Raw genomic sequence first — 21,554 nt, forward strand, 5'->3', positions numbered from 1 at the left:
GGAATAGCTCCTTCGTTTAAAAAAATCTGAATCAGGAAGGTAGGGATAAGAAGCTGTTCTGATGTGAAGAAACTGTTAAGGAGAGTATTCTCCCTGTAATAAGAGAGATGGGTGCTGAAAGGTAGGATCTTAAGTTTAGCTTCTCAGAAGAGCACAAAAGAGTCATATGTTGAGCTAGTTACTTTAGACTCCCCTGAAGAACCCAGATTACATCCTCATTCAGACAATTAAGCAAGTCACCTGATTTTTTCGCAGCTATATCCTAAATTTTCCCATTTCAATGTGTTAAGTCCATAATTTCAGGAACCATTTTTGAAAGGCTTGACCGAAGTTGATTTAGTTTTCACTGCCACAAGTGAGTTAATCTCAGAAGTGGCTGGAGGCAGAAGGTGGTGGGGCAGGACATAGTAGGCGTAACTGATTCAGTCCACATTTCCTTGCGCAGTAAGGCAAGTAACACAATGAATTATAACTAGCATGGTATTGTATAGAGCACCTTACCATTTTTTATTTTTTAAGTCCAAGGATATTTCTGAAGAAATTAAGTGACTAAGGGAGAAAATCTTAATTGTTCTATGTCTCAAGCAAATGAATTTGAAAATGGGGAAGTAGAGACTAACAAAGACTGAAGAAATTAAAGTAAGTTGCAAACCAAATGTGCAGAGGTAGAAGGAAATACAGATGTCTGTTTTAAGACGATGATACAGAAAAGTATGAACAGATTTTAATATTATATGTAGCTGGTAATAATTTATAGTAAAATAATAATATATTCATAGAGCTGAAAAATATTAGGCTTCACAGGCAATCTACAGATTCGTTGGCTGTCCAACAAGATAGGTGATGCCCTACTAGTGTTATAGAACAGTCAATCTAACAAAGAAAAAAATGGGTTTGTTCTAGAAATTTGATCATTGATGGGTATGTCACCATCAGACTGAAAAGACATTGGTATTCCAGCTACACGCAACCAATTCTGGCCCATATTCACTTTCAGTACATAAAGCTTTCCACCTAAACTCCTGATATGCATAGGAATAAGACTCACATCCCTCCAACCACTCATCTGGCCAGTCTGTCTCTCATTCCTCCCTCAATCCTCCTTGGGATTTCTGCTGGCCTGATGAAATTCCTCAGCATATCCAGGAGTCTTACAATACATAATCACAACAATGCAGCTATCTGCACTAAGCCAACCAGAACAGATCCTCTGGGCCTCCATGGAAATGGTCTTTCTTTTCACCACTTTGTGGAAATTATAGGAAATACTGTATCTGGCTAATTGGAGAGGGGTATTCTCCAGTTAGCTCAGCACATTATACCAACAGGGAGAAACCATTACTTTACTCCATAAAAAATATGTCCAGTTGTCTAGAAGGATTTGTTGATTATCTGTATGGTTGTTGAGCTATATTCACAGCAAATTTATGCAAATCCTTGTTCACTTATTGGCAATTAACAGCCTTCCGCTTCTCAGAGTATAGAGATTTAGGTACTTCTCATTGGCTGCAGATAAATATGTGGTGACTACGCCGATTGGATTACCAAGGCAGAACAAAGCTCAGAAAATCAAAAAGTTGGACGTGCTGGTAAATCAAGCCTTCATCCACTGCATGGGATAGATGAGCATGTTGGTACTATGCTTGATTTATGCATTAATCTTTGAAAGCAATATTTGCCTAGTAGATATTAACACACTGATTTTTACAAACCTAGCTCATCTGGAGATGGGAAGCTTAGGTTTCTTCCTCAGAGAACTTTTCTTTGCCACCAATAGGGAAGGCTACTGGATCTCTATAGAGTATGTTTTCCTTACAGAAGCTCAAAAGAAACAAATGGAAGATAATGCTGATTTGATCCAAGAGGAATGCATATCAGAGAATGCAGATAACTCTACAGAAGAGCCAATTGAAGGAGGGCCAGATGCAGATGGGGATGGAGAAGAGATGACTGATGGGATAGAGGAGGATTTTGATGAGGATGGCAGCAATGAGCTGGTAAGGAACAACCACGCCATGTCTCTCTATACAGTTGCTAGAAGTAACCACAGAGAACCAACAATCTGGGTTAACAAAAAAAGCTCACAGCAGCACTGTGATGTTCTGTAACCAGTGCCTAGTCCTACATGCTTCAGCACGTTGTAGTATCAATTAAGCATAGGGCCCTCTGAGGATAAACAAGAAAAATATATTTTACTACACTTGGTGATTTTAGAAAGGAAATGAAATGTTCTTTAAATTGGTTTGCGCTTATTATTTTACATTCATGAAAATGTAGATGGCGGGGGGAGGGGGACCACAAGCAATCATGTTTTCCTAGCTGCAACATTTCAAAATCAAATAAGATTCTAGAATGGAGAACTTTCTCATTAGTAAACATGTGCTCCTCCATAATTCCCAGTCCCTGTCTTCCATGTCTATCTTCTGCAGGGTGTGTTGGCAGCTACAGACTTTTTTGATGGAAGGATTTTTTCCTAGGAAATATTCGGCTAAGAAAGGTTTGGGTTGTCAGCCTAAGTCTGCACCTTTCATGAAATGCCCATCATGTCATTCAGCTATTAAGTTCTTATAGAGAAACATTACAAAATATCTTGAAAGTCAGATTTGAGTTTTTTTTTTTCCATTCCTAATAGGAACGGATTGGTCACATTGTTTTAGACTCTATAATACTCTTCCTCTCTCTTCCCAGCTTTCATATTCTTTTGCTTTGAGCAGAAATCACTTCTGTTGCTCGGTGTCACTGTCCCTGCTTGCTTTTTAACACACATTTAATCATGGCTGCACTGTAAAAATAATTCAGTGATGTCAACAGAAATCAGTCAGCAATCATAGAATCACAGAATCATAGAATGGTTAGAGTTGGAAGGGACCTTAAAGATCATCGAGTTCCAACCCCCCTGCCATGGGCAGGGACACCTCCACTAGAGCAGGTTGCTCAAAGCCCCATCCAGCCTGGCCTTGAACACTTCCAGGGATGGGGCAGCCACAACTTCCCTGGGCAACCTGTTCCAGTGCCTCACCACCCTCACAGTAAAGAATTTCCTCCCAATATCTAATCTCAATCTCCCCTCTTCCAATTTAAAACCATTACCCCTTGTCTTGTCACTACACTTCCTGACAAAGAGTCCCAATGGGCACAGCTGAAGCACCACCAAGTCTGCAGTAATTGGGACATGTGAGTAACCAGTGTTTTGTACTGCTTACCAAAACCACAATCCAAACCTACTGCTAATTTGAGGGTCTGTTTCCCTTTAGTGAGCACAAAGTCCTCTTGAATTTAGAAATCCTGAATAACATTATGCCCAGGAGAAGCTACTACAACCTGAATCCCCTCATCTTTTAACGTGCAATGTAGAATAGATGACGTTATCATTTTTTCTCAAAGGAACAGGTTCTCCTGTACAGGTATGAGGGACCTTTGTGAGCAGTTGCTACTTTGAATTTCTAGGAAGTTGAAACTTTGTAATGAATAAATAGTTGTAAATATAATATCTCACCGTGGCGAAAGCCTGATCAGCTAAAGTGATATCAGCAATAGGGGTGACCACAGGCTAGCAAGACTGGTGGGTTTTGCACTAATTAGGTGTCAGACTCCCTACTGCAGACAATAAATGGGGAAGTTAACGTACAGTATATTAGCCTCTGATTGTTCCGTGCTGTCATTTCACCCAGCAAGTATGACACATTTAGCATATACCTACACTATATAATGAAGCATGATATGGAAGAATTTTTTTTCATCTTGCAAATGTCTAAGCAGGAAAGTTTCTAAAAAGCAAGCCGCACAGGAAGACTTCATTAGCAGTGAAAGCCTCGAATCGGCACATTTGCACAATGCCGCTTCTGAGTTAGAAAGCCTTTCCAAGGTTTATATTATGGAATTAGTTGAAGTGCAATGTGTTGCAGACACAGCTCCAAAGACAGCTCAGCGTCTGAGCCACACATCTAAGGCAGGGGGGGAAAACAGCTCCAATTTCTCTGCATTATATTACTGAGCCCCTTGAGCGCCGGGAGGAGGTGACTTGGTGCACACAGAGAGTGGCATCCTCTGCCATGTGCCCTAGTGCTCATGAATGACACCCCTCCAGCCCTGTCATGACGGTAGCAAGGAAAGGACAAGGAGGAGTGCTTACGTGCATCCTCTTGGCCAGGTGCAGCTAGTCTCAATGCCAGGGCAGTGGAGCTAGGCAGCTGCCTTCCACCTTCCCAGACAGTGGGACCCTCTAGCCAAGAAGCTGGCAGCATTGCAGACTTTAAATCTCAGACCCAAGATTGCCACTGATGTAAAATCCTTTTGCTTTTCATCCTCCCTCGCCATTTTCTTCAAGCTTTAGAAGAGGTCACGTCACCTTAGTTTTCCTCCCTGCTACAATAGGATAATAAGACTTTCTTTTGCAAAGCCTAGGGAGATCAGTGAATCAAAAACTGCTATGGATGGGATAAAGGATTGCTCTACGTAGGATTAGTTCAAAGAAATCTCAAGCAATGAGTGTTTCCCACAGAGAGGCAATTATAAATTGAACTGAGCATCTTTCCTCCACAGTTTTTACCCCAACATTTGGCAGTATTGGCCAACACTGTCATAATATGAAGCTGGTAGTTTATGATGCATATTGTAATTTAGTCTGTTTTTCATCTATGCTTACATATATTTATGGAGGTATAATGGCCTGCTCCTATAAATTTTACTTTTCACTCCAATCACTGATAGCTGTATAACTGGAAAGTCAATAAGAACATTATCAAATACATAGTGAATACTCTAGTAGGAATACTTGGGATTTCGGTCTTCTTCTACCTGTTCTGTGCCCTGCTATCTGGCATTACCCTCTCTTTTGTGAAAAGTAAAGTAGGTAGATAAGCTTGTTATAACACAAAAAGTCCTAACAGATGTTGTTTTCCTGTTTTATGAAAACTAAGTTGTTTAGGAAAAAGAGCTGACTAATAGGAAATGTGTCATTTTGGAATGGAGCCAGTTACAACTCATTTGAGGGAGAAAAAGGGGTTTTAAGCATGAAAAGTGTTAAGTGTGAAACAACTAGGAAAAGCTTTCCATGTGTAAAAACATAACCTTGAACTCAGAATAAGAAATACCCCTCCAAAGGGTATTTTTTAATGAAATCCATAATCTTTTCCAAACATAAAGTTAAAGGGATTTAGGATGATGATGAAAAAAACCTCTTTTCTTTCATCAGTAAGAGCAGCAGAGCAAATAGAAAAGCATTTGACATGGGCATAGCTAATGTTCTGAAGTCAGTTCAGCACCAAAAATTGGTTGTGAGTCCACTAGTCTGAAAAATATTATTAGGGGGAGAAAGAAACATGACTTGAATTTAGATCTTAACCTTTTTTGCAGTGCTTCATATTCAGCTGTAAATCTTCTGACAAGCCAGTTGCCAATAACCTGCTGCAGAACTCTTTTTGTGAACACAATACTCTTGTCTGTTTTGTTTTGTTTTTTTTTCCCCTGTGAGCAGCCCTAAGGCTGTCAGTAAAAGGAAATGTTCGGTAAGAACAGACCCATTGCTAGACTCCACATGTTGCCAGAATGGAGCCTGTGAATCTGTGTATCTGGTTCCGCATCTTTGGACTAGAGGGCTCAAAAATATATTCCTTTCTCTATTTCTAGTTCTAACTTGGAAAAGGATGTGACTGCAGGATGTATGCTGTGGGTTTTAGGGGCTAGGATCAGTTCTCTAAATTCACACACTGCCTATTTGGAGGAACAGGTTGCTGCACATTAGCTGAGTGATGGCAGCTGTGCTCATGCCTTCTTTCAGCCTAGACCAGCTGTAAAGAAATGTGAAGTCGTTTAGCCTGAAGTCTGAATTAAGCCAGGCATGGATTTAAGGAGGTTTTAGCCTCTTCATTTGCCTGCCTGGCTGCACACACAAAACCACATCACATTCAACAGCTGCACACACCTTCCTCATCCACCATTTAGATCAAGATGTTGTTCATCCTTGCATTGTCATTTTCTGTGGACTAAAGACCCTCCCACAAACAGTCGTTATGGCTCAGCTGAAGTGTGAAAAAGCTTTACGCCACAATAACTTGAATGCCCATCTGAACTCTAATTCAAGACATGCTGCGTTTGAAGCATCTCTACAGTCATCAAACATCACCCGTTGGGAAAGTTTTGCTTCTACCAACTATTTGCCCACAAATGTGTCTGAGGGACTCCAGTGCTGCAGGCACTCCAGCTTGAGGATGTTTTTAGAACACCTGAAAGAAAACAAGTTCCTAGGAAGAACGATCTTCATGTTTACTAAATTCACATACAACTCAAACAGGCCACAAGTCATCGGAACACAAGTTCCGCTATCAAGAGGCTTTCAGGTGCCTGCCACAGCTTTAAATTGTAAGGAGTGGGAAGGAGAGGCAGTAACCTCCGCTTATTCCTGTGGCTGCACAGCAGAGAGCAGAAAAGCCACCTTTGCAGCACAGTCCAACACACGTTTTGGTATTTGAAAAGCAGCTTGGCCTCAGTGCCTCTCAAAGAAGTTCATTCTCCTTCCTGGAAGTCGCACTAGCAGTGTGTGGCATGGCTGAGAGCACGCAGGAGAAGCGTGCGCCGTGGTTCCCTTACTCTGCTCGTTTAGCGGCTGGGCAACTTAATGCAGGCCCAGGGCATTTCATATAGCTTCTCTGAACTTGTTTCAAATGGCACTAATCGATCATCGAGGAAGCACTGGCTCAAAATGAACTATAACTTCTCATCGCAATCCCCTTGTAAATAACAAAGGTGGCATCCAATTAATTAGCTGAAAGCCTGAAGTATTGTAGATTTGGAAAAAAAAAAAAAAATCACTTTCAGCTAATGCTTAATAAAATATCAAAAAACTAATTAATTGGAAAGAGTTATACACTCATATCTATATTACATTCCCTGAGAAGAATAGTTTCTATCAAACTGTCAGCCTTTCGTAATAAATAACTATAATAATAACAGCACAGCAGTGGTTCAGTAGTTAAGCATTCAGTAGAGCAAACAGTGTTTTCTGGCAGAGCACGTGATCCCAATGATTTCAAATACAGTAGATTTATGGTGTCGTAACTCAGATCAGACTCTGGTTAGTGCTTGGCTGGAATTTGAAGGATATATTCACAGTCACCGCATTGTGATTTTATGCTGGTGTAGCTATGCTAAAAATAATGAAGCCGCACAAGCATTAGATGGGAGTTCCACAATAATGAGTCATCTTTAATGAGATGTCTTGAGAGGCATTTTTATTAAATTATGTGAGAAACAAAAGGTACAGAGACTGTGCAAGGTCCAGTTCTGGTTACAATGTAGATTTACCACCGTTATATCAGCAACAATTACAGTTCCCTTTCTAGTAAGTATATTTCAGGTGCATTTACCTCTCAAGGATACTTCATTTCTTCCTCTTGTCCTTTTCTCCACCTCTGCACTGCATGTTATCACTCTTTGCGATTTGTTTCTAACTTCTGATAGAGAATCATGTTTCAAACATGAATGCCAGAAACTGCCGCAGACAAAAAACTCAGAAGAACCCTCTTACTGCACTGGGTTTCATTATGCAAAAGTAAGAAAAGTTACAATGCAATAATAGCTATATTTCTTGTAAGAATTGATGCAAATATCATTTAAATCAGGGAACCAACAAGTACTTTGGCTAAAGCTCATCAAAAACATTTTTGTCTCCTATAAGTAGTTAAAGGGAAATTAAAGTGATTTAATAGCAAATCTGTATGAAATGGTGAAAGTTCCTTTATTTTCATTATTTCACATGAGAATTCAGTAACAAAAATACTCAACAGAGAATAGAATAAGATCTACAGAAAAGGAGTAAAACTTCATCTGATGAATTTCATGTAGTTTAAGCCTATTTTTGCATATCTCAAACAGCAAGATTGATCAAATACATGACTACGATAGGATCGGTCGTACTTAATTTATTATTGTAATCAAACTGGATTTTTCATTGCCCTTTTAGTTGCATTTTTTTTCTGTCAATAGCATCCAGGCAGACCAGACTGACTCTTCTATTATCAGCAGAATTAGGCTGATTAGGCATGTCAAAAAGATCAATAGCTACCGTGGCAATTTGCAGCTTGCTGAGTGCACTTATGCGGAGTACCACTTAGGAAAAAAAAGGACAAAAATTCTAATTAATGGTAATGGCTGAAGCAACATTGTGCCAGAAATCTTATTGAGATTACTTTAAGTATCATTGAAACCAAGCAAAATTTAGCCTCTTTGATGCACTGAACATTTTGGACTTCATTGAAATCTTTCTTTTGTTATCAGAGGAAACATGAAGCTCTTCATTCCTAAGACAAATGAATAGGTAAAAGATTGTGTTCACTTGATAAATATCAGTGCAAGATGTTTGTACTTGAGCAACTTAAGAAAGTCATTAGGGGCAGCATACCCGACAGATACTAATGTGTTGTACCTTCCAAAGCTGCAGTAAATCTAATAACCTGTGACTGAAAAAATGGAGAAAGTAATAAAAGCATGTCACAAAATCAAAAATTGTAAGAAACTTCCTGACATGCCCTTTTGTTATATTTAATATATGCGATAGCACAGTAGACGTGTTTGTTGTTCACACACTGTTGTATGAGTCATTGGAAAGGCCTTGCTACCAGCTCCTCCTCCTCATTTTTCCTGGCAGTCGATTTCTCAGAGGTAGAGTTCCTAAGTGGTGTTCAGGGTTTTAACCAGGTTACTCCTGACTGACTACATAATATTTTTCTAATTACTATTTACATCCTACCCTCTACATATCACAGGGGAACCTGCAGAAAATGTAAGCACTGTTATCACGCACTTTGCGTTTCTCTTTCTACTAGACTTCCCTGCCTGTAATTGCATATTTGTAAAACAAATGAGCAAAATAATTTCCTCACCTTTCACATCTACTCTTCTGAACGTGCTCTATATTATTTAGTCCCCAATTAAAAAAAAAAAAGTCCCCAATTAAAAAACCAAATTCAAAAACATAAAACTTCTAAAATATTCATAGTGTAAGTAATATAAATACTTTACAGCTGTTAGAATCTTACGGAGTTGATGCAGTTGATTCATTCAGAATAGTAACCTAGCGTAGATACCAAAGCAGTAGTACGAGGTACAGTGGGACAGTGGTTAGAGAACAGGCAGGGGACACTGGTGTTTTCTAGACGCTCACTGGGACACTGAAATCCTCCGCAATGACTCAGGCCAGCCATGGGGTCTGTGTTTGTCTATGGATTTGGGCCTATCAGCTTAATCCTCAAATTCTTAGATTTAACTGAAATTGAGCAATTGCCATGCATCACACATTTTTCCTGGTGTGTCAGTCTTTGAAAGTAAATAGCTTTAGTTCCCCTAGAAAACATTCATTTCACAGGCTTTATCAGTATGCTTGAGCCTCAAGAATGGTGAATGAAAAACCCTCAGAGGAAACATTTTCCTATTGAAAGTTCTTCACGCAAGCAAAGAGGAGTAAACACCGAAAAGCCAAAAGGTCGTTATTTTTCCATATAAAAAGACACAAATTTTAAATCTGTTTTTATTTTTTCAATACAAATTGCAGAGCCACTGCAGTTAGGGACCCAATTATTCCAAAAGGTCTCAGTTTTTTCAGAAAATATAAACGTGTTACTAAGAAGATTTTCTGCATGATTAATACCAAAACATGAAAGGCAGATTGAATTTATCTGTACATAGGCATTTACAGAACTCAGAAAAGGGAAGTTATTTAGAAGGTGATAGAACTGTAATTGCCATTTCAACAAAAAAAAGCGATCTGTGAAGAATAAAACAAGCTCAGCCTGCTAAAATGAAGATTTGGAAGTTAATCAAATGTCATCTTAGCCAGCCTGTTATTTTGGTACGTGTATCTGAAGTTTCCAAATTGTTGTTGCTATTGATTTCTAAAAGTACACTAGAGTTTTATAATGTCTTTCAAAAAGAGTAAGTTGTGTCCCAGCCACAATAAACAGGGAATGAAAAGGTTAAATTCTACTCTGCTTCCTCTTTGTGGTTACACTAATCCTTTCTCAGCTATTAAATGATTCTGCCCCATTTGCAGACCACAGTGTAACCCCAAGTCCACCATTTACCTTCGCAATTTTTATTTTTAAAGGAATGTCTCTTGAAATCCTTATAAAACAAAAATGTTACGCACTACTATGCACTTTGCATTCAAGTAAGTATTACACAAGAAAACACCAAGCAAAACCTGTTTAAAATAGGACCAGCCTTTATTGTCATTTCCATCTGGATCACATTTCCAAACCAAGTCTTTCACAGATAACAGTCTTTTGCAGGTAACTTTACATCCTGTAGGTTTAATTGACTGTCTTAATTTGCTACATTATTGCCACCATTTCAGTATCTGTTGTGCACCATTGTTAGTCTCATCCCTCTCCTCCTTCCTCTTTTCTCTGAGCTTTCCCTGTATCTCTGTAATCTCACACTAAATGCTTCCAGCTGCTTCCTCCAGAAAGCTCTCCTCCCTGTTCTTGCTCTATTTATTTGCTTTTTTACCTCACTCCACCTGGTTGTTATGTTGAGTAAAACTTCTTCCTCCAAGTAACTGAAAAATCTGCTGTTGATTAGATAGGACATTCCTGATCTTATTACCATCATTGTGGTACAATTTCTTTTTCCTGCATGGGTGTTTTTTGATGCCTATCTAAACTGTAATTTGGCAATACTGGGAAAGTTTAGCAGGTGCTTTCTGTGTAATTAGTTTAATGTAGTTTTCCTGGTAAGGTCCTACTTTCATATATTTTAAAAATACACTACTTAAAGTGTAGAAATAGTGGGTGGCCTCAGAGTACAAGTAGTTCCTTTACACATTAAGCTCTGTGTTCAAACCTGCACCCTTGACATCAGCGGGGCAGGAGCTATTGCCTTCGGCATTAAATGCTAATTGGACCACGACCTCACACTGGGGAATTCCTACTCCTCGCATCGAGCAGAGGTTAATTCGGTAGGAATTTTATTCTACAACTTTCTGACAGCACTCTGCATCCTAAAACCATTTCCTTCGTGGCATCCAGAATGATAAAGGACAATTCTTGCCATGGATCCTGCTAGGCTTGATTCTCATGGAACAGGCCCAATCCCAAGAAGCAGAAAACACCTGTTGGTCTCCAATGAGAGTCATATCTCTGGGAATTCACTATGAATATCTACTCATATTCAGGGTTAAAGGAAAGTGGGACATTTCCCCCTTTGTTATATTTGGCACTGGATGCCAGGAAGATGTTGAGCTACTCTCAAGGCACACTGGTACGAGCTGAGGGAACTCAGTGGACAACATCAGTGAGGCCTTACCGCATTTGGTTTAGCTTTACCAGCCAAGACAGACCATGAAATGGAGAGGTGGGAGCACGGCTTCACTGTGGGGTAGCCTTGGGAGTGTATTCTGGGTAAAGCCTTCAGGCCAGCAAGTGCTTCAAAAACACCACCTTCCCACCTTCTCACCCCTTCCACGTTCTGCTACTCGAAGATTCTGCAGCCCACCGCACACTCTGCAGAAGGTTCAATGCCTCCAGCTTCAAATCCATTCCACTGTCTCCAGAAGCTACACTACTAGTCCCTGAGACTTCTCCTACAGCTGAAAAATGACCTTGTCGAGGAAAACTTTGCTGCAAAAAGCAGTAGAGTGGGAAGAACACCCACCGAGTGAAGTCAGGTGGACAGATCCACTTCTTTCCCTCCTTCTCCTTGCTGCCCTCATAGCTCCTCTCTACACGCTCTCAAATGACCATGGCAACTCCAATCCCAAAGACACTCCATCAGCTTCACACCTGATCATCACCTATACCGCATCATGACTTCACTGGCACTCTCCAATTATTATATCCTGTTTCTACCACTACATCCAACAGTATTCATCACAAATCTGCCTACACAGGACTCTGAGAAAGAAAAGATATGTTGGTGTAGGGAAAAAAATCAGTATTTGATAGGGCTTTCTCATCCTTCCCACTGATTTTTATCGTGGAAGCAAGTGAAACAGAGCATTTTAATACAAAGGAGATAGACAGAAGTTTGTTTTCACTGATGAGTAAAACAGCCATTCTCACATGTACTCATATAGATACTGACACTTCAAAGCAATTAAACTGTTCACTGAACAGAAAAACGATTTTCAGCAATTAAAGTATGATTGACAGAGTACAAAAGATAATGATTAGGTTTCATCATTTGAAGAAAGGTTTAAAGAAGGTACAACTTCTTCCTTTAATTATTCTTTGTTAATATTTACCAAACTGTATAATTCCTCCTATGTGTTACATGTAGTGAATACTCTATTACTAGCTAATTATAAAAAGTTTTGCTTTAGTGCCATAATTTTTGTCTGTCATGTTTTACAAGTGTTACAAATGACATTAGCAAACCTGTAATACACGTTCACATTCCCCTGCTAACACCCACTGAACTGTGCGTTTACATTTAAAAGGGGGCATTATACTAAATGACATATGTAACTTTGTTACTTAATCAAGAGGTTTCATGCTTTAACTCAAAGGACAATGCAAGGCGTGTTTCAAATGAACACAGCTTTGGAGTCCACGCGATTGCTGATACAAATTCAGGGTTCATTGGTAAGCCCTGTCCATCGCTTGTGGATTTCTATTCATGACGGTGAATGCTGCGTAAAAGCCAAAGAAAGCACATGCCCCCACGGTACCTTACAAACCTAAGCTACAGGGTTTTGCGCTCAGTGTGAACTGTCTGCTTAAGAGAAAGGAAGGATATTGTCTTGAGTTAGACACAGCAAATAAACAGAGTGGCAATTTGCACTACTACTTTGTGTAATGCATCCTGATTTTTCTCATTTTAGGGAATTATCTGGATCAATAATCACTAACCAGAATTTGGTGTTTGTTTGTTTGGTTTTTTAAAAGTCTGCTCTGCAAACAGATTCAGTTTTTCACCTCCTTGGCTGTCCAGAAAGTACACTTCATAATGAGAAAATATTATTAGAGATGAAACAGAGTACCCCATCCTGGAGGACATAGTAGTAGCATCTGCGGAGCTGGATTCAGTATTCTTGGTTGTACAGATAACAGTATAGGAGTGAGCAGCAGATGCAATCAAAGCAATCGCGCTATGATTGCAATCTGATGTAGTGCAAGTATGAGGACCAGAGTTGTGAGTGAGAGGACAGTGCAGCGACTGCATTTTAATGGGGCTTGCAATTGTTTTGCAGAAAGTGATGTACGGCAGTCACATCACCCGCTGCCAAAGCCGAGTCAGACATCAGTAACAACCTGGGAAAGTGTCAGGGATCAAATCTCCAAATCAACATGAGCCTCACAGAGGCAGAAATGTGATTTTACCTGAAACCAGGCAATGGTCAGAATTAGCTTCAGATGCCTCCCTTACAGCTATTAACTCAGAATCCCAGTCCTGAGAATGGGTCTGTCCAGCAAGGAAAAAGAGGCAGGAGAGAAGAGGAAGGATATTTCGAGGCTTTGCGTTTCAAGCTCTCGTGTATATGTGCACCATCATCTATCCATCTATCCATTGTTTAGCCGCATTTCCAAGGGATTTCTGGGAAGATTAATGTCACCATGTAAGACATTCAGAGCAATTGATTCTTAAAAAAAAGATGCGTTTTTTCAGGCAAACATCTGGATGTTCTTGTTGCTTATAATTATTGTGGAGTAAACCATGAAGTAAATTCTTTAACATCCATATTCTGTGGGACTTTTCTCTAAACATTTTTTTTCACATACTACAAGGAAAAATGTTAATCACGTACATCTTCTGTGGCATTTAGTCACGGTGCATTCCTAATACTCCCTCCCAAGGACTTACGCTGAATTTACGCTCTCAGATAGTAAGATTTATTCCTGTACATCTAGGTCTGGAAGATAAGCATGATAAAGAATACTTTTCCCATAAGCCCTGTGAGAAGGAAACTAGATATTTATGGGAACAAGGGACATACCTCTGCTGTTTACCTTTTTTCAGAACTGTAAGGAAGAAGAAATAAACCGGATCCCATGGTCAAGGGAACGGAGCGCCTCTTTTATGAGGAAAGGCTGAAAGACCTGGGTCTGTTTAGCCTGGAGAAGAGACAACTGAAAGGAGATCTTATCAACACTTATAAATATCTAAAGGGCGAGTGTCAAAAGGATGGGGTCAGGCTCTTCTCAGTGGCACCTGCTGACAGGACAAGGGGCTACAGACACAAGGTGGAACACAGGAAGTTCCATCTCAACATGCAGAAAAAATTCTTTACTTTGAGGGTGCCAGAGCACTGGAACAGGCTGCCCAGAGAGGGGGTGGAGTCTCCTTCTCTGGAGATATTCAAAACCTGCCTGGATGCATTCCTGTCCAGCCTGCTCTGGATTTTGTGCTGAACCTGCTTTGGCAGGGAGGTTGGACTAGATGATCTCCGAAGGTCCCTTCCAACCCCTGCCATTCTGTGATTCTATGATTCAGAGCAGGGAAGAAGCTGAGCTCTGTTTGGGTCCAGCTAGCAGAGAGAAAAACTCATGCCTCCTGCAGACAAGTCAAATCCACCCAAATGAGTTTCAAAAAGCCAGCAGCATCCTCCCTGCTGCAGAAGCAGTGGTTACCATAACAGCTTCCAGCTGCTTTGGGAGGTTGGGGATATCAGGGTGGCCCACCTTGTTCAAAAAGAACGGTGCCTGCAGGTCTTTACCCTATATTGAGCTTGCCTTCTCATAAAAAGCTTTTAGGAGAAATACAGAGTGCAAACTATTCCTACTGCGTCGTGCTTGATGACTACACAGCACAGAGCTTAGAGAAAATGGTCATCTGGCAGGTGATCTGGTGGCCAGGCTCTCCCACAAAAACTGTCCTTTACAGGCAGGACATTCTTAAAGATCTACAGATGTAAAGACAGGAATTATCTAGTCTTTGAGGGGAGGTAAGTGATAAAACCGTTAAACCTCTAAAAGACAAGATGGAAAACTCTCTAGATTTTTACTGAATTTTATCTGATTTACTCCATCATTTTTAGTGATTATAGTTTGGGGCCCATTAAGTACAACTGCTTTTTCATTTAGTGAGGTGTTTAATATTTAATGTTGGCTTTCCAATGTTATATACATTGTAATAGTGTAAAGTTAAAATTAATTGAATCTACTATAATTTGAGTCTGGTAAAAATGCTAGAAGGATCATACTTGAACTATAATAACAGTAGCAATAGCATTTCTGGAAGACTGAAATACAGTGTTATGCCTAAGAAGACTGTTTCCAATAGCTTATTCTCAAAAAGCCACCCAGATAGGAAAAAAAAAAAAAAAACAGCAGAAATAGTTTCAGGTGGAAAATAAACCAATAAATATTTCATAACCTATCTCCAGCTTTTTTTCAGAGATTATGATGGCAATTAGGACAGTATATACTGTTTCTTTGATATTGTCTATATCTGCCAAGGCTATATGCTCAGTTGGGTTATTCAATTCTTAAAATGCATTATGTTCAAATCATGCTTTCTAAAGTGGTTTTCTGTCAGAACTACATCAAATGAGAGCCATATTGCTGGCTTAAATGTAATTCAGCTCATCCGTGTTGTGTCAGGATGTTTTTATATATATATAACAGGAAGGAAATGAAAAGATTTAAAAAAACATTAGTCGTCATGAGGTTTTTTAATATCATCAGCACTACCATAAAGCCAGCTGATAAATTGCACACTATTCAGAAGCAAGAAATAGAATAAAATTAGTATTGCATTACACTAGATTAATCATAGCCCTGGGTTACTGTCATTCTATGGAAAACAAAAGCTTTACTAGTTCAGATTTGAAAGTTTCTTCTCAGCCTTTAAGATTATTTGCCTTAAGAGGCAAATAACACACCCATGTACTGAAGGAAGAACACAAGATTTTGGACTGGTGGGGTTGGTAAATTTTTATCATTGTTCCTAAATGACAGCAAAGAAGCATTGACGCCTTGGATCCAGATGGTTCACAGTAACGCATCATAACAGTAACCTAATAAAGCTTTTTAGTGCTGGTGACAGGTAAATGCTTGAAAGGTTTATGGCAGGGAAAAAGCTTCAATAAATAACTTGAAAATCTATCTCTTTTCTTACTTGCATAATTATTGCTTTTCATAATGGCTTAATGGAACAGCAAAGCATAGGTGAAGTAAAGGCTAGAAAAGAGGAACTCTCTCCGGAGCTAATAAGATGTACAATGGGATTTCTTTTTACTTCTTGTAAGATGAATAGCTACTTAAAAACCATTAGCCCTCCTAGACATTAGGGGAGAATATTAAAATCTTTTTCACATAGTTAAGTCTGTCCAGGGATCAGGAGCTAAAAATAGAGGAGATGAAGTTTTTTCTCAATGGATATTTTAACCAAAAGAAGAAAGTTCTGGGATCTCTCACATAAGCTTTTCTCCCTGGTTACCTGTGAAGAGTACAGCCAGAAATCTGGTGCTCCCAGAAGGAGCAATCTGATGGCTGGCTGCTTCATACTCCGATGTTTCTGCTAAAATCTTTTTTATTTGAAACCCAATTTTTTAATAAATGGAAATTTTAACAGAAATCATCCTTTTTTTTTTTTTTTTTTTTTTCTATGGGGAAGAAAAAGGCAGGCTTAAAACTCACTGAAGGAGGGGGAAATTGGTTAAAAAGAACACCTGGAAAATTTTCAGGTTTGATGAGAAGTGCACTGGGTTTTGTAAGCTGATTTCTGTTTTAGTTATAGAAAATGATAAAACTAAAAAAAAAAAAAAAGAAGAAATTGGCTGAAAGATATTTTTCCTGTCAAAAGCAAAAAAAAAAAAAACATGTTGAAAATTTCACTTAAAAAAAGGCACTATCTATTTCTGTTAACATTCTCTACTGTCACTTTTCCAAACAGATGTGACTGGGAAAGTGCTGTCAGTTTTTCTGTGGGTAGGTGAAGCTGGTATGTCTTATACTCCCCTGCACCATCACTAAATGCCTAGTTGAAGCTGGTAGCATTTAGGGGTTGCATAGCAGGACTCTCAGGTTTTTAGATTCAACCTGCCTTCAGCCTCTGCTGGAAGAATGACCCTCAAAAGTGTTGGCAGACACTGAATTTCTGCTGTTTCATACTATGGCTGGTAAAACAATGAAAGAAATCAAAGGATCTGCAATTAAAGCCTGTGGCGTGTACACAAGAACAGTAATAAAATAGACAATGTCAAAAGGGAAGCCACTGAGGAAAGATCCATCAATCTCGTAACCGTAAGCATCACTGAAAGCACACAGTCAATGCAAATGGTCCAGAATAAGGTATATAAATAGCGCAAGGGGATCGAAGGAAAGAATCCTACACGCAGTTTATTAGATTGAATGCTATTGTGCAAATAAAGCATTTAATTGCAAAGCAGCTAAGATACATTCTTCTATTTTCTGCTGCTAAAATAGAAATTGTTCAGCAGTTGTTCGCATAGCATTATTGAGGGGAAGTATACTTCAACCTCAACAGCTCTTGCTTGATTCACTGTGGTTATTTTGGGCCACGCAGTCTAACTTAGGACTGCTGCAGGTACGTGACTTGAGCCCTCCAAGGTTTGAGATGGGAAAGTCTGATAGATGTCGATATTTGACTGATTTACGAAAATGTCCTAGTCCTCTTCCCTCTTTTCTCCAGTCGTCTTGGCTTCCTTTTGAGATTCTGCTGGAGGAAATTCTGTGCCTACATACTAAAGTGAACATTTCATTTCTCAGTTTCTACAGATCAAGTGATGAGATGTCATGTGTGAACCCCTTCAAGGCCAACAAGAGAAACTCCAACTTCCCTACAGAAAATTGTGAACTGCGGTTTCTTACTGGCTAGCAACACCTTAGATTCAATTTGTATGAAAACTCAATTTACTTATTAAAATGGACGTTATTGTTCAAATATTAGAAATTCCATTTCTTATATGTTCTAAGCTGTACAATTGTCAGATTTTTATGGTTTAGATTGTAAATGTGTTTTTCTCTGGCTAATTATTGGTATTATTTTTTTAATTTTGATGTCTTAAAGGCCAATGTACTGTATCATAATAATATGAAGGACATATTTAACAGGTGTGGGGAACACTGTATACAAATGTATATTTCTAAAAGCTATTTTTATGATTAGCATGTTTTACTGTTTTACCATATTTAGAGTCAGGTGATATTGTACTTCTTTGTTTACAGCTTAATTCAAACAAGATCACAATTAAATACATTGTATGGTATTTTCCATTATTTTATTTATTACATTCATCATTGGAAATACGTTTATTAATAGGGATAGCTGCTAAGAAGTGAAATTGTCAGAATATGAGAGCAATCCTTGATAAACTGTAAATTCGATCCTCCTGTAAATCCCTTTCTTCAGATAAGCACTCTCTGTGATGCCATTCACTAGACAGTTGTTACAGCGGTTCCTGCAAGTCTCTAAAGGCAGTTTGTTGTTACCATATGGAAAGTGTACATGACAGTCAGTCTCCTGTCTAGCCAGGTAAATTACTTATAGACTGCCAATATCTGACAACCTGAGTTAGCCTGCTGATTACTTTTTCATTTATTTTCTGGAATTAGTCTTTCCACCCCTGAACCCCTAAAGCCCTCCTAAAAGGCTGCAGTTGGAATAATGAATTATTACAGATGTTGTAGGGGGAATCTCAGCATAGAATTTCTTAATAAATCATATTTCCTTTCAAACAGAATGGATGCATTATTTCTCTTGTGTTTCTGAGATATTAAAGGTATCAAAGCATATATGATATGGGCACAAGTTTGTCTTTTCTAATGAAAGTACCAACTTGTTCACCACCCCAAAGCTGGACCTCCTTAGCACTGCAAGTGCCATGAAATAAGGAATAGATATGCATTTATCTACATACTTATGTGAGATATACTCCTATAGAAAAAGATGTGTCTTTAAAGCGGTTGCAGAGGAAAAAAATATTTAATAGCTACAGCCTTCCACGGGGGAGAGACTTTAATCTAAGAAGTACCTTACATAGTCAAATGGAGCTCAGACCCAGCTGTGTGCCAGTTTGCAGCACAGAGCCCTGGCGTCCACTGATATCCCTGACCAAGGGTATTTAGTATCATCCAGCACCACAAGGATGAACCCTTGCATTGCTCTTTCAATCATTCTCTGTAGGCTGAAAGCAAGAGAAAAATAAAGGTACCCGAGAAACTCTTTAATAGATCAGAGTTTCAATTTTTATAAAAACCAGCAGTTTCTGAGATGATATGTTCACCTCAAACAGTGGGAGTATGAGGAGGTGGGAGCTCAAAGTCTCCAGTCAGGTTTTCAGCATGGGGACCATCATCAAGGAAGGACTGATATTTTTCAAACAATTGGAAGAAGAGCATACATTTGAATTTAATTATCTATTACTGAGTGGGAATTTACTTCACTAGGAGACTATGTAACATAGCACTCTCAGTTATGTTTGTGTATCTTATATTTAGCTATTGTCCGTGGAGTTAAATGGGTTACTTAAGTGCTGAGTAGTACCTAGCTACTTAATTAAGGAAAGAATAGCATAAGTAGTAGATCATAAAGTATCACAGCTTCAGAATCCACCAAAGCTGACTCTCCCAGAAAAATGCGGCAAAAGATCTTACTACTATGTAAGTGAAATGTTAAGTCAGATCAAAGGCGGAAAAATTTCTCCACTTACTATCTATTAGTATAGGTTATGATCATTTTTAACTGTGAAAATGCAAAAAGAATTACCATTTTGGGATCTCCATCTTTGGCTGACAGTTAAAAAAAAAGCACTCCAAACTGTAGCAGCCCAATGGGCATTTTGCCCATTTCAATCATGTAAACACTTGGCTGACTTAAAAGATGCAGAGTTTTATCCAAGAAGATCAGTTCTGATGTTGGTGTTAATAAACTATGTATGAGAAACAGCTAGGTCTATCATCTCTTCACCACCTCCATTCCAAATGAACTAATAATCACAGAAAGCACTCTATTAGATTTTTACAAATTCTTTCCAATCGTTACCCTTAGATTATATATTCACAGAAATTATTGCACCGTCATAATGTTGTCACTCTGTCACATCACAAAGTCCTGAATATATTTTGAACACAAAAAGACACCTCTGATAACACCATGAGGCACTACTTCATTTGCAAGCCAGAAGCTTGTTGTGCCGTGCAGTCGATTACTGACAAGGTTTCTTAAGGACATGTTTGCTTCAAATCACTACAGAGGATGCTGGTAGCTTCAACAGAGCTTGATAGTTCTCTATGTTTCACGTATGCGGTATGCTCAGTGTTGTTTGCCATCATTACCTATACTTGTTTTACATGGGTTTTGTCAGTTGTGCTTTTTTTAACATTGCTCATCCCTTGCAATATGGAAGAATAGGAAACATAAAGGATCTTGTCAATCAGTTTGGACAGTCAACAGTCAAAATCCTTTATGGGCAGTCCTGAATTAAACCAATTCATTCTCTACACAGACCTATACTCTCTGTGTATTTCAGATATTTGTTTCAAACATGTGGAGCTGCATGAATGGAAAATACTTACTAAAAAGCTTTAACGTTTGGATCAAGAAAAAAGATTTTTACTTTTGTAAACTCTTGTATTACATATTGCTGTGGTACTTATTAATTTTCTTTATAGATCCATTTTTAGTTCTGAAAAATCATTGTACTTAAACTATGTAGATAGCTACAATCTTGTAAGCAGTCATATTTTTAATAGGTGCCACTGCAAGTTAGGATTAAAACATTCAAGGTTTGCCCATGTAGAGCAGATTGATGGTTCATTACAGTTTTCTTTAAAACGTTGTAACATAATTTTTACATGTCTGTAAATAAATATTTTCTCTGATTTATGCACTAATTCAGTTTTGTAATGTCTTCTCTTAAGACGTGTCTAAGAAACTTTCCAGGAAAAATATATTTATCTGATGGAAAAACACCATTTAATGTTCTGTAATACAACCGTGATTCACAAACTTTCTAAGCAGATCAAACAGAAACAGGCATCCATAGTACAAGCACTTATCTTAAGTAAGTAGGATGGAGTAAGATGGAGAAAAGTGCGGTAAATACTGTTATCATTTTAACAGTTTCAGAAATTTAAGGACTTGTCCTGTGTTGAAAAATGACCAAGAAGAAATGTAACAAACTTCCTAAAAAGAGGAAATTCTTCTGTGGGGTCAGAGAGACAGAGAGAGAGAGGGCCATCGGTGGTATTTCATTGGAGGAATGCATTTTCTTAATCTTAGAAGCTTCTAAGTTTCATCTGTTACTAAAGAAGCACAAATATAGCTTATGAAAACCATGTTAATAATAGTTATATTAGTTGTAATAGTTTATATAAGGCACATAATTTTCTACATTTTAAGATATGTTGTCCCTATAGTTACAGTTATGCCAGATTTTGCACAAGTTTGTGAATTTTATAAATGACTTACTCTTATTATGCATGACACAGGGCCAATTCCTCATTCAGAAAGAACTCTGCTACAGATTAAATACGAGCTGATTGTCCTGGTTTCAGCTGGGAAAGTGTTAATTTTCATTCTAGTGATTCCTGTGAAAGGAGTGTCAATAATACCTCTTGGGTTTAGTTGCTGCTAACTGGTGTTTACACTATTTAAGG

The 21,554-nt window shown here is 38.6% G+C and overlaps 1 protein-coding gene across 1 annotated transcript in view; it reads left to right on the forward strand.

Annotated features, from left to right (window-relative positions):
* RALYL (RALY RNA binding protein like) overlaps nucleotides 1–2,108 on the forward strand; it is a 178,380-nt gene extending 176,272 nt beyond the window's left edge. Inside the window, exon 8 of the mRNA XM_074145926.1 lies at nucleotides 1,819–2,108. Within this exon, the coding sequence (XP_074002027.1) occupies nucleotides 1,819–2,108 (290 nt within the window). The remainder of the gene's footprint in view (nucleotides 1–1,818) is intronic.
* The last annotated feature ends 19,446 nt before the right edge of the window (nucleotides 2,109–21,554 follow it).

The sequence above is a fragment of the Numenius arquata genome, chromosome 3 (assembly GCF_964106895.1).
Source record: "Numenius arquata chromosome 3, bNumArq3.hap1.1, whole genome shotgun sequence".
Lineage (NCBI taxonomy): Eukaryota > Metazoa > Chordata > Aves > Charadriiformes > Scolopacidae > Numenius > Numenius arquata.